Here is a 16,365-nt window from a genome sequence, read left to right on the forward strand (position 1 = left end):
TTATTCTTAAGGTATACAAGCATGTACTGGGTATTTTATTGTTGAAGTGTCTTTTCGAAAAGCAACAAAAAACAGCAACAAATTAATAGAAAAATATACTAATTTATTCAAATGTATTCAAATATGTATGTAGAGAATATCTGTATCTACTCTCCTTTGAGGGAATGTCAACAATGTCAACCATACATTTTTCCTAGCCTGGGTTAACACCTTTGTCCCCCCCTCCCTCATTCTCTCTCACCACGGTTATTCTATGAAACATCTCTTGCCTGATTTGTTATGACAATCAAATTTTGCACAAGTCATGACCATGTCTAAAATAGTAGCAATGGTCAACTGAATAAATTGTAGTGTTGAGACGTGGTTGCTTCAATAGCTCTCTGATGTTTGTACAAACATTACAATGGGAAAGATGTGTGATCTAAGCAACTTTGACCGTGGTATGATTGTTGGCGCCTTGGTGGTTCCAGCATCTTAAAAGCAGCAGCCCTCCTGGGATTTTTAGGCACTACAGTCCGTAGAATTCACAGAGAATGGAGTGATAAAAAACATCCAGTGAGTAGCAGTTCTGGAGCCAAAAATACCTTGTTAATGAGAGAGGTCAGAGGACAATTGGCAGCTAACAGAAAGGCCACAAATGCTCAAATAACAGCTGTGTACAACAGTGGTCTGTAGAAGGGAATGCACAACACTTCAAACTTGAAGTGGGTGGGCTACAGTAGCAGATTCCACTCCTGTCAGATAAGAACAGTAAGATGAGGCTATAGTGGGCAGGTGATCACCAAAACTGTAAGATTGGAAAAACAATTCTGCTGAGACATACAGATGGTAGGGTCATCCCGGCTGGTGGTGGTGTGGGGAATGTTTTCGTGGTACACACTAGGCCCCGTAATACCATTTGAACACAATCCAACACACAATCCAGATCTCAATCCAACAGAGTACCTTTAAAATGAGATGGAATGGGAGGTTTGCAGTATGACTAGAAAGGTTACAATTCCTAAAGGAACTGTGTGGGCTTGCTTCAAATTCCAACTGGCACTGTGCTCAGCCTCAATGCATTTCCGTGAGGGCACATAGCTCAGAAGAAGCACGAAACCGTCCAGACCCACGGCGCACCGTAGCATTACATATACAGTCGGGGATCAGCAATCAATAGCGATTATGTTCCAGGGATTAGTCATATCCTAAAAGTGTCATGAGTAAAACTTGGCAAACTATATAGATAGCTAGCTATGGCACATCCTCACCTCCTTAAGGTTATTTGTTGTCCTCCGTTGCCGGAAGCAAGCCCACTAAATATTCGGCAGGAACTGCATGATGCTATCAAGGCAACATGAATGTTTTCAGGATCTTGTTAAATCCATGCCACAAAGAATTCAGTCTGTTCTGGAGGCAGTTCTGTTCTGATAGGTGTACCTAATAAAGTGGCTGGTCAGTGTGTTTTGTTTCATTAGGTCATTTGATTCTTCAATCGATGTTAGTTTGTTCTGGAGTTAAATATGGCTGTCGTTTCAGAATATTGGGAGCTCTGTGTGTTGCTGCTTCACACCATTATCTCCAAATGCACAGACTCCCCCCTGAGTGCTTTTTACAGAATTTCATAGTATGTACATAGTATGCATAATCTCAATAATGTACAGTACATATCAGTAGTAAGCAATTTCTTTCTTGAATCATAAACATACGTATACATGTTTATGTATGTGCATGTGCATTCGCTTTTTATCTAATAGAAAACTACCAGGCCAATGCAGTTGGATTGCACAATATGCTATTTGGTATAATCAGCTATAAGGTGTAACAAATATATTAATTTCTAAAGAACAATACTGTGTGTTGACTGAGACAAAAGGCAAGAATCTCGTTCTCCAAGACAGCATTTTGTCTAAAATTTCACATTTTGTAGTTGAAGATTATCAAAAATAAGAGACATCTTGTGAAATGCAGTTACATTATTGCCATTATTTTAGTTATACCTTTTAGTCAGTCTAAATATTGTTCAACCAATTTTATTGAGCTTCGTACAGTAATTGGATAATTTAATTGATACATGTATGGTTTAATGTAATGATTCATTTTTGTGGGTTAAATGTGTAAAACATCAAATACTTCTGAAATTAGAAAAAATTGACCTGTTTGTTTGTGTGCATGAGTGTGTTTGTGTGTGTATAAGTGTTTAATATGTTGTTTTTTCCCTTCACATATACAGTTTTCCTTGGGATAATGATGGTGTGTGGATACTTGGACATGGTGGGCAGTGAAGGTTGTGTGCTGGCATCTGACTACATCTGTAAGGTCCTGCCACAGAGTAAGCATCTCATTGTGTGTTTTCAGGATAATGTTATTCTTTCTATACATCATACCACTGCATGCTTCTAAAGACCCAAAGCAGAGTTATCAAGGTCTTGTAGAGCCTCAGAGGTCTTATAGCTTATAGAATTGTATTCTAATTGTAATTTAATCTTTTTGCATTTTTTCCTTGCTCTCAATCAGAAATGTTTTGCTTGATAATTTTGACACAAATGGATGTAAAAAGTATATTTTCTTTGATAATTCGGACACAAATCAGTTTCCATGGTAAGTGATGTAGGGGCATCTTCCCAGTGAGCAAACTACCTCCACACTACATTGCAGCTACCTTCCACAGTCGAGGCGCGGCAGAGTGCCTTCGTCGGCCTTACACTGCTGTGCTGCCAGGGAACTCGCATGGAATTTCAAGTTAAACTTTTAAAGCCCAATGGCCATGAAATTGGATGCTGGTGTCTAACAATAACATTGTCTTATATCATTGCTTTCATTGGTCATTGATTCAAGGTGCAGCACTATAACCCATATACTCTTGTAAAGCTTAGACTCTTTACACTTGGATGTAAAAAACCTGTCTTGATCGGTAAAACCACTAGAGATAAAATAAATAGCAAGGCAGTCTGTTCACCCAAAGGTAGCTTGAAACACTCCAGGTTATAATCGAAAAGTGTCTGCAACAAAACAACTGCTAATTATTCTGTACTGGGATTTACGAAAACAAATTACCCCCCTAAGCCAAAACAAATGACTCCACTCTTTGTACATAGGGTAGGAAAAGGTGATTCATTATTTTCTATTGTGGTGAATGCCTTTTCAGGAACACCTAAAACAAGCATTTCTGTTTATGTAAATTCACTCATCTTTTTTTTGCATCTTTCTAAATAAGAAACTTCATACTTTACAAACGGTGAAAAAATTATCTCAATCAGACATTCAAGTGCTGAGTAAATCAACTGAAAGCAAGCTCCTATTTGTTAAAATAGAACCTTTCTAGGATCTACCTCTGGCCTTTGCTGGAAACCCTGTTATATATTGTAGTCACGTGACAGACTCATTCTTCAAGATCATTTCCGCAGCTCTTAAAATTAGTTTTCCACTGCCTTCTAGCTGAAATAATCAAGATATAAGATATTCTATTGTGTAACCAGCAACTTGCAGGAGGATGGTTTTGCAGAACACACGAGGTAAAGTTTTGTGCACGCGCCATCTATTGTTTATAAGGGCTTTGTTCATCGGTGTGTGCTTGCAAAAGCCAAATCATGGCAAGCCAGCATAAGAAGAAGACTTTGAAGGAAGTACTGAAGAAACTGGAGAGTGACAGAAGCAAGTGATAGCGACCGTCACTCTGAACTGGAGAGCTTTGACTCAGAAGCAGAAGCAGCAGCATTCAAAGACAGCTTGGATCCTCTTCAGGACTTGTGAGTCTAAATGGTTTTAGACTTACAAACTTGTGTTACTATGTAATATCATTTTGTTTGTATTAGCATTTCAGTCATCTTCCAGGTTTTAGGCTCACAAAATATTTTATTATTGTGATTATGCTTGGTATGTTTATTAAGCTTCTGTACCAGTCACAAATATGTGCTTTAGGTAGCTAATGTATTATGTGTGTGCAAATGTAGGCCTGTGTATTTCAGCCACTAACCGTGCATTTCTGCAAGCAAAGATTAGGTGTGCTGTTATAAATGTTAGGTTTGGGAAATGCTCTGCTCTGGATACATAGCTAGTAGCAAGGCAAAATACACGCTTTTTACTTATACAGTGAGCTCCATAACGTTTGGGACAAAGACATTTTTACTTATTAGATTTGTAATCAAGAAATTCACACGTGTTTACAGTGCACATTCTCAGCATTTATTATAGGGTATTTTATGCATTTTGGTTTCATCATGTAGAAATTACAGTACTTTTTATACATAGCCCCCCATTTTAGGATGGCTTCACAGCTGTTTCTGATTCGTAAGATGAGTTTAACTTCTTTCTTAGTGCAAAGATGTATGAGAGCTTTCTGTATCTAGTCCTGATTCTAGGTTTTTGATTGCCTTTGGAGTCTGTTATTGGTGTTTGTCAACACGAGGACCAGAGTTGTGCTAATGAAGGTCAAAGAAGCCATTTGAGGTTCAGGAAAACCATTCAGAGACTTATTCTTACCAAAAATGAACTGTTTGGAAGATCATAAAGAAGAAATAGGGCACTGGTGAGCTCAGTAATAGAAAGTGGTCTGGTAGGCCAAGGAAGACCTCTACAGTTGGTGACCAAAAAATTCTCACCATAATGAAGAAAACCCCAAAACACCTGTCCTACATCATAAACAATCTTCAGGAGGCGGACTTGGATGTGTCAGTGGCTAATGTCCACATAATATTTCATAAATAGAACCACAGAGGCTACACTGCAAGATGCAAACTACTAGTTAGCTACAAAAATAGAATGGTCAGGGACTGTCCAAGATCCAAAGCACTTCCCCTCATCTGTTAAACATGGTGGTTTATAGTTTGGACAGGTATGGCTGGCACTGCTGATATTAGCAGCAGAATGAATTCTAAAGCATACAGAAAATCCTCTCTGCATAAGTTTAAACAAATGATTCAAAACGGTGCTTCATCCTACAGCAAGACAATGTTCAGAAATATACTGTTATAGCTACAAAGGAGTTTTTCAAAGCCAAAAACTGGAAACTTCTTGACTGGCCTTGAATGACTTCACCCAATCTGAATCCGATTGAACATGTGCTGAAGATAAAACTCCAGGAAACTAGCCCCCAAAACAGGCAGAGGTTGAAGATGGCTGCAGTACAGGCCTGGCAGAGCATCACCAGAGAGGATGCTGAGAACCTGGTGATGTCTCTGGGTCACTTGATGCATTATTGCATACAAATGATATGCAACAAGTACTTAACATGACTACTATCATTTGCATAACATCCAGGAAACTGAAATATGTGAATTCTTTGCTGATATGTAGTTTTTTGCATTCACAAACAGAAGAAATATTTTTAAATGATTCTTGCAAAAAAGAAAAAAGCCTGTGCAGAAATTGGCTTGCTTTCCAAGTTTTCAGTGGATGGGGTTAACTGGGTGTTCATTACATAACAAAAACCTTATGTCCAGTGAAATCCTTTCTACATGGAATATATAAATGATACTCTTGCCACTTTTGTGTGCGGGTAAGGCAAGCTAAACTGAAAATGCCTAAGCATTGGCTCTTCTCTGGAAGTGGAGAAAGCAATACCCATTTTTCTTATCCAAAACATGAAGAGACCTAGGCTATAAGAAATGGGTTTTAATTTCTAGAGCCCACGAGCACTACAACATTACAGTACTACATCACGTAGTTAGTATTTACAGTGCCCATTTTAGCCTGGAACTTGTCGCAGAACATGATGGATCAGTAAGAAGGCCTACCATTAGCTAGCGACAGTTAAATAGCTTTCAAGCTTAGACACTTGGAATCAAAGACTTTCTTTATTCGGTGTAATGTCCGGAGTTTGAGACTGCTATAGAGTCAGAGTCTAATGTTAGTGTACAAACTGAATGATCTTCCGGTTTAACTGTAAAATGAAGAAGCCTAGTTTATGTTGCTTTCTTTCATTTTGTCTGGTAGTGTAAGGTTACTGCAAGGGACAATCTGATCTAACCTAGCAAGCGATGTGGAATGGTTTACATATGTGTCTTACGAATATGAATGTTAATGAGTACAGGATACACCCTGTCCTTATCTGCTGAACAGTTAATATAATACAATACAATACAATAATATAATAGTGGAACAATTCACTGAGATGGTTGGACCCAATTCAAGAGACAAGGCAAAAGAGTTCAAACTGAGGCTTTACTTGGGAAAATAAAATGCACTCACAAGGAACAAAGAAAACAGAGAAGGCTCTTAGAAACTGAGAATTTGCAAATACTGAAAACAGGGCACTACAGAAAACTGCATAGAGTGTCCACAGAACATCAAGACCAAGCAAAGAAACACAAAAAAGGCAGAGTTTAAATACTCTGACTAACGAGTCCCAAAATGAGGCACAGGTGTGGCACAGGCTTCTTCGCTGGTGCACTCTCTAGGATGAACTTCCCTCTGCTGCCCCCGTCTACTGGGATGCCTCATGACAAATAACTTTAAGCACGGGAATTATTTGATTACAAATTTAAAATTGTGAAGTATAGAGAAAAAAAGAAAAAATGTCTTTGTCCCAAACATATCAAGCTCACTGTATATTTATTAGTGCTTGATTAGTGTTAGTGCTTATACTAAAAGAGCATAGAAGTGTGTGTGTGTGTGTATATATATATATATATATACACACACACACACACACTTTCTATGTTTCTTTTAGTATAGTATATATATATATATCTATATATATATATATATATATATACACACAGTACATATACATACAGGTGACAAATTAAAAGAGTAACCCGAATGAATGAATGGAGAAACATAACAAATGCAGATGGTTCCATATTGGTGTACTGCCAGGGGTGTAGTGCTATAAGAGCGCACTGGCAGTTATTTTTAATATTTTTAAAAATTGCTCCAATCCGGAGTTGTCTTGTTAGGCGCTAATGCCAAAATTGTCAGCATTCATCTGCAGCAGTTCCTTGCAAGTCTGGTAAATAGTCTGAAGCATTGGATCTTTACCACTACTTCTTTTAAACGCTCAGCAATTCAAGCGCAATCAGAGTCCGACTATACTGCTTTGATCAGCGACATTATAGAAAGTGATAACTGGCCAGATTCGGAAAGCGGGAAATCTAAAATCTCTGCGGGCAATTCAGGCTTCCGCACACGTCCATGATGAATTCTTATAGAGATTTCCTTGACTGTGATGGCCGGCATGTTCTCATGTTCTCTTAGGGCCTTAGTCAACTGCACAAAATTAATTTCATGCAGCTCTGCAGAATGCGAGCGCAGATTTAGCCACATGAATCTGATCATTTCACCAACTCGAACGAAAATACTCATGAGTATCTGCTCTGATGTTGATCAAACTTTATGGGCCTCCTTTATCCCAATGGGATCCAACGCGATACATGACCACTTGGCTTCAGTCCCACCATTCAGCCGAAGACCCCCCGGACAAGACAGGCATCTGCCCCCATTAATAACAAGCTCAACCCTTTGTGGGAGTTTCTTTAAGGGTCTGCATAACATCCTGTCGTGATTTTGGGTTCTTTACTTCTTGTATTTTTTACAGCCTACACGTCTACCCGACATGTTCAGCTCGTCCAGGCTACTTGATTGTTGACCATTCTTCAGGCTTTCATAATAATGTGTCCTCTCTTTCTGTTGCATTCTCCCCTTCTCACTCTTTCTTCCTTCAGAGTGACATTGCCTATTTGGTTTTACAATGCTGAGACTGGCTGGCCTACATTGTCGTGTTCTTTTCCAATCCTGCACCATCCTGTCTTTTTGACTGATCTGTGACCAAGTACATGCCATCAAATTATCTGCATCCGTGCCAATCACCATCTGTGGGACTTTGACTTTTAAATACAGACAATAATACTCGTTAGCCATCACTTAATGTGCTGTTGACTTGTTTTTCACTTTTGGTATTTATCTGGGGTCTAAATTGCATTTGTTCTGCATAAACTTTTTCAAACTTGTGCTTACTTTAAAATGTTGTAGGCCTAATTGTTTTAAAATGCTCAATTTAATTTGACTTCTCTCAGTTCTGTGTGACCCATTGCGATCAATCTAGGCCTACATCTGTGACCACCATCCGTGTGGCATTATTCAACTTTTAAATATGGACGATAATTATCCTTATAATTTCTAATGTGCTGCTGGTATCTAGCTAATTAATTATGTTTGTTCAGGATAAACTTAAAAACTTGTCCTTGTTTTAAAATGCTCCATTTCACGTTCCTATATTTAACAATGTGCCATATGGTGTGCTTGTATTTATAGTTTGTCTCCCAGCAAGCACATGATTGAATACAGACGGTATGTAAACGTCTGAAGGGATGGAAATCTTCCATTGAACGTATAAACTGTATTATGATATACCATCGAGACGTTCGGTTAACTGGCTAGATTTGCTTGCAACATGAAAGTTTTCTAGCCAGCTAGGATATAGACAGGCTATATGAAAGTAAAAACCTAACCTGAATTAGGGTTGAATTGAGCTAACCTAGTCTTTTATGTCAAAACATGTCAACTGAGATTTCAACTCCTCCTCAACATTCCATCTGTATTCAGGCTTGTGCTCACTGGCCTATCTTCTTTAAAAGCACAAGCAAATGGTGGCATTAACACCCTTAGCGCACATGCAAAATCTGGCAAATCCTTGCCTATTTAAGGGGTACCCTATTTAAAGCTTTATAACTCCAGATGTGAGCATCACAGAGACTTGAAAAATGGTTTAAATGAAAGACATTTGTACCATTTGCAATACTAACTTAGATTAGTTCTTCCTAAATTATGAATATAAACTAAAGTACCACAAATGCAATTGTCTAGGAAAAAGTTTTTTAGTTTTCAATGAAATACTGAGAGATTGCAAATATATAGTGGGTTAAACTATGTATGTCCCTGGATCATAAACTCCTTGACCACAAGTCAAATCAAAGGGTGGATACGCAGAACTACTAAAGGTCTATGAATCAAAAAGTAAGCAGCGTACCCAGTGACTCCAAATTTATCCAAAATGTCTAAATTATGCATTGCTGTAAATCACAACATAATCATGTATTTCACTACAGATCAACTGTTTGACTGAAGAAACTCACTGTCGCATCATTTTCAAGCGGTAATTACTAGCTTTCTGTCAGTACTGTGGTCTAAAATACCTAGGGGTCCAGAAACATATCCAAAATCTCTCCAAAAAGTTATATAATGCTTTTTGTCCATTGTAAAGCATATAAATGAGCCCCTTATGAAGGTTTAAGATGAAACATTGATATCAGATTTAAAAATAATGCAAAAATATTGTTATACAATGCTGTACAGTACCTAAATCTGTAATAATTAACTATAATTAATGTGCAGGCTGATCATGCGAGAGCGAGTCAGGAGCGGGCCGAGATTGAGGAACCACAGGCTATTCCCAGGACAAATGGCAACTGGTGGTAGACATCCTATCTATCACAGACAGACGCGATAGCGTTAGCCAGCCCGCATAGTACCTACCTCGAGCAGTTCGACCAACGATGGGAAAACGGTGGGTACAGCTCCAGGCTTCAGACGGTTGCTTTGGTAGTCGGTGCCTGCAAAGTACTCGCTGCATACCCTTAGTCCTCGTTTGCGAACTTCTTCAGCTGTTATGTTGGGGTGTCTGATTACATCCAGCCATGTCTGGCACAAAGTTGCATCACATGGAAAACTATGAAAATGTGATTTCAAGGCAAATTTAACGGGGGCATTATAACAACCGGGTACAATGCACCTCATTATTACACCGATATTGCATCAAACAAAAGCTAGCAGACGTTAGTTTATTCAATTTCAACGCTAAGTTAATGGAATGTTTTGCTTCGCTTCACGATTTTGCTGCGAAACAAAATCAAAGAAGAAAAAATCGGAAACCGTACTACTATGTAGACTTGCGCTAAAAAAAAATAAGTCTTTGTTTCTAACGTTAGACATTTAAAATGAAATAACTAATCGAAAAATGAAGGGCGACACATTCATTAGAAGGACAATATCAGTCATGAGAAGCAGAAGTGTTATAAAGTGTAATTCCCCTTTAATAGTTACAACACTGGCACAGAATAAGATTTGCATCCATTAAATGTTATTAGTAGTCTATTAATAGTAGGCTATACAATGATAACACTTAATCAAAGTTTAAAAGTTAAATTAACTCCCTCTCCCTTTCTCTCTAAAACATGTTTTGTTACTATTTCATTGCTAATGTTAATAATAATCACTTTACTATAATTTGAGCCTGCGGCAACACTTTACGTTGCATTAAGTTGCATTATTACACGATTATTACATGATAGTTAATGTTGTAATTATGCATTGTTACACTGTTACTGGTAAATTTCTATTTAATGCAGGTACACAAATGCAATTTCAAGATACCTACACAAAATAGCTACATAAAATGCCCATCAAACTGCTTCAGTTCAAACTTGTACAGTCTCTATTTTTCATAAAGTGCCCCAAATGTGAAGTAGCTATTAACTAATATAATTCATAATCCATTTTTAATCCATAATTGTGGGTGTGTAATATTATATTAACTAATATAATCCATTACTTATACCTTAACTGCAGTGCAATAAAACATTAACTAGAGTGTAATTTGCATTAACTGTAACTTAATGTTAAGTGTTATCCACCCAGCTTTATATCCTATTATATGCTATTCTGTTGCTGACAGTAGCATGAAACCATGAAAATAATACCTTGCTTTTCTTCTGGCTAGTCTTTCCTCCCTAGCAACTGGATCTGCATGAATCTTTTGTCTGTGCCATGCAGCCCTCTTCTTATTAGACAATGGCATCTACAGTATAAAGATAATGTGCCTTGAAATACCTTAAAATGCCATAAAATAGTTTAAAATGATCATATTCAGTATTCATACAAGTAAATATGAATAGCATGATTAGCTAAATGTTGTAAACTAATGAAAACATGGGATAACAAAGCTACTGTTATTCAGCATAACGGGTGACATTGTGGTATAACATGAAACTTTTGTTGTGCTGAAGGACAAAAGAGTGATACTGAAGGACAGATTTCATACATAAACATATTTAACAGGCAGTTCCTTGGCCACCTATATAAATGAATGACCTTGAACTATAAAGATTATCCTTACTTTTCATATTTAATATAGCTTTTTATAAAATAATAACATTAAAATTATGTTTTCTGTGTTGTGCTGAAGGACATGCGTTTTTGTTACAAAGGTTACTAGAGGGTGAAAAGGTGAAATCATCAAATATTTCATAGAGATTTACTCACCTCATCACAATGATAGAGGGTCTTCAATGGGTCTTCTTTGTGATGTCACACAGTTACATGATTACCATCATGTGATATGCTTTAAAATGGCTTTTTACCTTTGTTATACTGAATGACATCGATAAAGCGTAAAAGTCTGGACAAAAGTTATTCAAGTTTAATATAAATATTATTTAGATACAGTATGCCGCCCATTATTCTATATTGTTGCAAACACTAACACAATTATGCCATGGGTGTACATTTATATTTTTAGGATGAACTACATATTAAAAACACTTTTGTCATTAGAATTTTAACCTGGACACTGTTACACTTCAGTTACACTGAAGGACATTTTAACACTTTAGAGCTCAATAACTCCCTTAATTTAATAGTTTGCAACACAAATATTTCTGGGTCAAACGCAGGGTAAGAGTTGAGTGATTCAATATTATATTTATACATACTTATCTTTTTATGTTAAATGAATGGCCTTCGGACACCAAATTTACACGTCTTGTCTTTGACCCTTATATTACTGTTAGCTAGCATTTCCTGTTTGTCAAGACAATTCATCTCCTGCACAGGTGTGGCATATCAAGATTCTGATTAAAAGCCATGATCACTACACAGGTGTTCCTTATGATGGGGCCAATAAAAGGCCACCCTAAAGTGGCCTTGAGTTTTTTGTTGTTCAACACCATGTCACAGATGCCTCAGGAGTTAAGAGATCATTAGCATGCTGACTGCAGGAATGTCCTGTAGGGCTGTTGCCAGAGTAATGGGCGCTCATTTCTCCACCATAAGCCGCCTCCAGCATCGTTTCAGAGATTTTGGAAGTTTGTCCAACAGGCGTCACAACCGCAGACCGCGTGTAACCACACCAGAGCAGGACCGCCACATCCGACTTCTTCACCACGGGATCGTCTGAGGCCAGCCACACGGACAGCTGATGAAACAGTTGGTTTACACAACTGTAGAATTTCTACACAAACTGTCACGTCCTCACCGAGGTCTTGATTTGTCTGCAGTTTGGTGTCACAATCAACGTGAGTGGGCAAGAGCTCACCTTCGATGGCCACTGGCACGCTGGAGAACGGTCCTCTTCACTGATGGATCACGGTTTCAGCTGTACAGGGCAGATGGCAGGCAGCGTCAGGTGGGTGAGCGGTTTCCTGATGTCAGCGTTGTGAACAGAGGTGGTGGTGGGGTGTTGGTATGAGCAGGCATATCCATAGCAATTTGGATGCTCAGAGATATCGTGATGAGATCCTGAGGCCCATTGCTGTGCCATTCATCCACCGCCATCGCCTCATGTTTCAGCATGACAATGCACGGCCCCATGTTACAAGGATCTGTACACAATTCCTCGAAGCTGAAAATGTCCCAGTTCTTCCATGGCCTGCATACTCACCAGACATGTCACCCATTGAGCATGTTTGGGATGCTCTGGACCGGTGCATACGACAGCATGTTCCAATTCCCACCAATATCCAACAACTTCATACAGCTATTGCAGAGGAGTGGGACAATATTCCACAGGCTACAATCAACAATTTGATCAGGGACAAGATTCAAAGTTCTCCTACCACCCCTCATATAGGGACTGCCCTTCCATCCGCTCAACACATGGATGAAAAATCTTCAGAAGAATCTTCAGAAAGACGGGCGGCCTATCTGAACTCTTTTGCTCCAAAAGATCTCATGGAGTTTAATGCCATAGTTAATTCCTCAAAATCTTCTACTTGTCTTCTAGAGCCTATCCCTACGAAGCTTTTCAGGGAGCTATTACCAGTGACTGGAACACCAATGTTACATATTGCCAATGCGTCTTTAGCATCTGGACACATACCACAGACTCTTAAACTTGCAGTCATCAAACTCTTTCTTAAGAAGCCAAACTTGGATGTGAATGACCTAACTACAGGTCTATCTCAAACCTCCCGTTTCTTTCTAAAATACTAGAAAAGGCCATTTCAAAACAACTTGGTTCATTGTTGCACTCCATTCATATATTGGAAGTTTTTCAATCTGGTTTTAGACCCTCTCACAGCACTGAAACAGCCCTGGTCAAAGTACTCAATGACCTACTCCTCGCTTCAGACAATGGTTGCATCTCTGTACTTGTGCTTTTAGACTTAAGTGCAGCATTTGGCACAGTTGATCACCTCATTGTTCTGGATAGACTTGAAAATCTTGTAGGCCTCCGTGGACAGGTACTCTCTTGGTTCAGATCATACCTATCAGACCGATATCAATTTGTGCATTTTAATGATGATTCCTCTTATCAATCCAGGGTTAGATATGGAGTACCACAAGGGTCTGTGCTTGGGCCTTTGCTCTTCTCTCTTTATATGCTCCCCCTGGGACAAGTTATTCGCAAAAATGGCATTAATTTCCACTGCTCTGCAGATGACACCCAGTTGTATCTATGAGTAAAGCCTGATGAAGTTGTCCAGCTGTCAAAGATCAAAGCCTCTCTTATAGACATAAAGGAATGGATGACCCATTTCTCTTGCTAAACTCAGATAACACCGAGATAATGATAGTGGGGCCCAGGTCCCTGAGATGCAAATTATCTGACTATATGCTTAACATTGATGGAATCTCCATTACTTCAAGTGCTGTAATCAAAGATCTTGGTGTTACCTTTGACCCAGATCTTGCATTTGATATACATATTAAAAACATCTCTAGGGTTTATCACTTGAGAAATATCTATAAAATTCGGAAAATACTGTCCTTACACGATGCAGAAAAGCTAGTTCAGGCTTTTGTTACTTCAAGATTAGATTACTGCAATGCTCTTTTGTCTTTTGTCTGTGCAAATTCCTCTCTGAAAGGGCTCCAGCTAATTCAAAATGCAGCAGCTCGTATTCTCACTAAAACAAGGAGATTTGAGCAAATCAGTGTTAGCATTGCTTCACTGGTTGCCAGGTGGTTGCTATGGAGGTCTAGGCAGTTGCTAAGGTGTTGCTAAGTGGTTGCTATGGAGTTCTAGACGATTGCTAGTGTTTTGCTTGGTTGCTAGGGTGTTGCTAAGTAGTTGATATGGTGTTCTTGGCAGTTGCTAAGGCGTTCTGGGTGATTGCTAGGGTGTTGCCAGGCGGTTGCTAGGTGGTTGCTATGGAGTTCTATGGGGTTGCTAGTGTGTTGCTTGGTGGTTGCTATGGAGCTCTTGGTGGTTGCTAGGTGGTTGCTATGGAGTTCTTTGCAGTGGTTTGGGCTGGAAACAATCTGTAAGAGCGAAATAAGCCCTCGAAGTGAAGCACAACAGTGCCGACTGATCATAGATGAGATCGCTGTGAGGTTGCTTTCCGTAGAGGATTTCAGCTGCATGCCCATTGATATACTTTTGGACTGGGAAGGCGTCTGTAGGTGTAGAGAGAGGGGGTGGTGCAAAGTGTGAGAGGAGGAGAAAAAAAAAGGTACGGGAGTCAGAGAGAGGAGTGGTACAGATATTTTGGGTTGGAGGGAAGATTGCTAGCTGTCCAGACAGTTTTAAAAGCGATAAATAACCAATGCTGTATTGCAAATGGGAGTAAACGCCGTTCTTATTCTTCCAAGGAATAATCAAGTTAAAGGCTGAATCCTTGTCGGCTGGCTGTCTCCAGAACTTTTCAAATGCTACAGGAACACAACAGAAACAAAGCACTTACCCATGGCCTTACACTAATTGTTAAATAGTCTACTAGTCCACCTGGGCCTTATTCAGATTTTTTAAGGGAATTTGGAGTTTTTATCACACCTTGCAATTTCAGCAGATAAGGTCATAATTGTTGGTGATTTCAACATGTGGATAAAAACGGTGACCCCCTAGGAACAGCTTTTGCCTCTATTATTGATTCTATTGGTTTTGTACAGAATGTTTGTGAGCCTACTCACTACCATGGCCATACCTTAGACTTAGTTCTGTCCCATGGTATTAGTGTGGTAAATCTTACCGTCGCACCTCATAACCCTATACTATCAGATCATTTCCTCATTACGTTCAATATTAAGGCATCCAATCCACCTGTATCAGAGCCTAGACATTACTACAGCCAATCAGTAAACCCTGAGGTTATTCCAAAGTTTATAAATATGCTTCCAGAGTCATTCCTCTCCACTGAAGGAAAGGCTGATGAAAATTCTGAAGCTGCACTGGACCAACTGACTAACCCACTAACCCTTACCCTCTTGATGTTGTTTCCCCCTTAAAAGAAGAAACCCTAGTCGGAAAAACCACACTCCATGGTACAACGACACCACCCGAGCCCTGAAGGCCTAGAAAATTAGAGCAAAATGGCGGTCAATAAAGCTAGAAGTATTTCATCCTGCATGGAAAAACTGCTTTCTTCAGTATAAGCAAGCTCTTGCTTCTGCTAGATCTGCCCTTTTCTCAAAACTAATTGAACAAAACAGACATAACCCAAAATTTCTATTTAGTACTGTGGATAAATTAACTAAAAAACAATCATCAGAGTTTTCAACTTATCCCTCCAATCTTAGCAGCAATGACTTTATGAACTTTTTCGATCAGAAAATTGAGGCTATTAGAGACCAGATTTCCAAACTGTCTCCACTGTCATGCACTATTCCTGTTCATGTTAATAAACAGCCCCACGCCTGGTTACAACAGGAAGATTTACAGACAGCGGTACTAAACTGTTTTACGCCCATTAGCATGGTTGAGCTATCTGAACTGGTTATGTCCTCAAAACCGACAACCTGTCTACTCGATCCCAATTCCTTCAAATTGGGTTAAAGAACTATTTCCAGTACTAGGCCAGCACATACTAAAAATCATTAACACATCCCTAGTTACAGGATATGTACCTGAGTCACTAAAAGTAGCAGTTATTAAGCCATCATTGAAGAAACCAAACCTAGAACCTGATAAAATGGAAAATTATAGACCTATTTCAAACCTTCCATTTCTATCAAAATTATTGGAGAAAACTGTTGCTAAGCAACTAAGTGCATACCTTAGCTCTAACGGTATCCTTGAAGTATTCCAATCAAGGTTTAGACCCCACCACAGCACAGAAACCGCACTTATCAAGGTTACAAATGATTTACTACTGTCAGCCGACCTTAACTCTGTGTCGGTTCTTGTACTCCTCGACCTGAGTGCAGCTTTTGACACAATTGATCATGGAATTC

At 39.0% G+C, this 16,365-nt stretch overlaps 1 protein-coding gene across 1 annotated transcript in view; it reads left to right on the plus strand.

The window, feature by feature from the left end:
* The window catches only part of LOC118206898, a 108,452-nt gene that overhangs the window by 8,530 nt on the left and 83,557 nt on the right, over positions 1-16,365 (plus strand). Inside the window, exon 2 of the mRNA XM_035380042.1 lies at positions 2,213-2,311. Within this exon, the coding sequence (XP_035235933.1) occupies positions 2,213-2,311 (99 nt within the window). The remainder of the gene's footprint in view (positions 1-2,212; positions 2,312-16,365) is intronic.

Source organism: Anguilla anguilla, chromosome 10 (genome assembly GCF_013347855.1).
Source record: "Anguilla anguilla isolate fAngAng1 chromosome 10, fAngAng1.pri, whole genome shotgun sequence".
Lineage (NCBI taxonomy): Eukaryota > Metazoa > Chordata > Actinopteri > Anguilliformes > Anguillidae > Anguilla > Anguilla anguilla.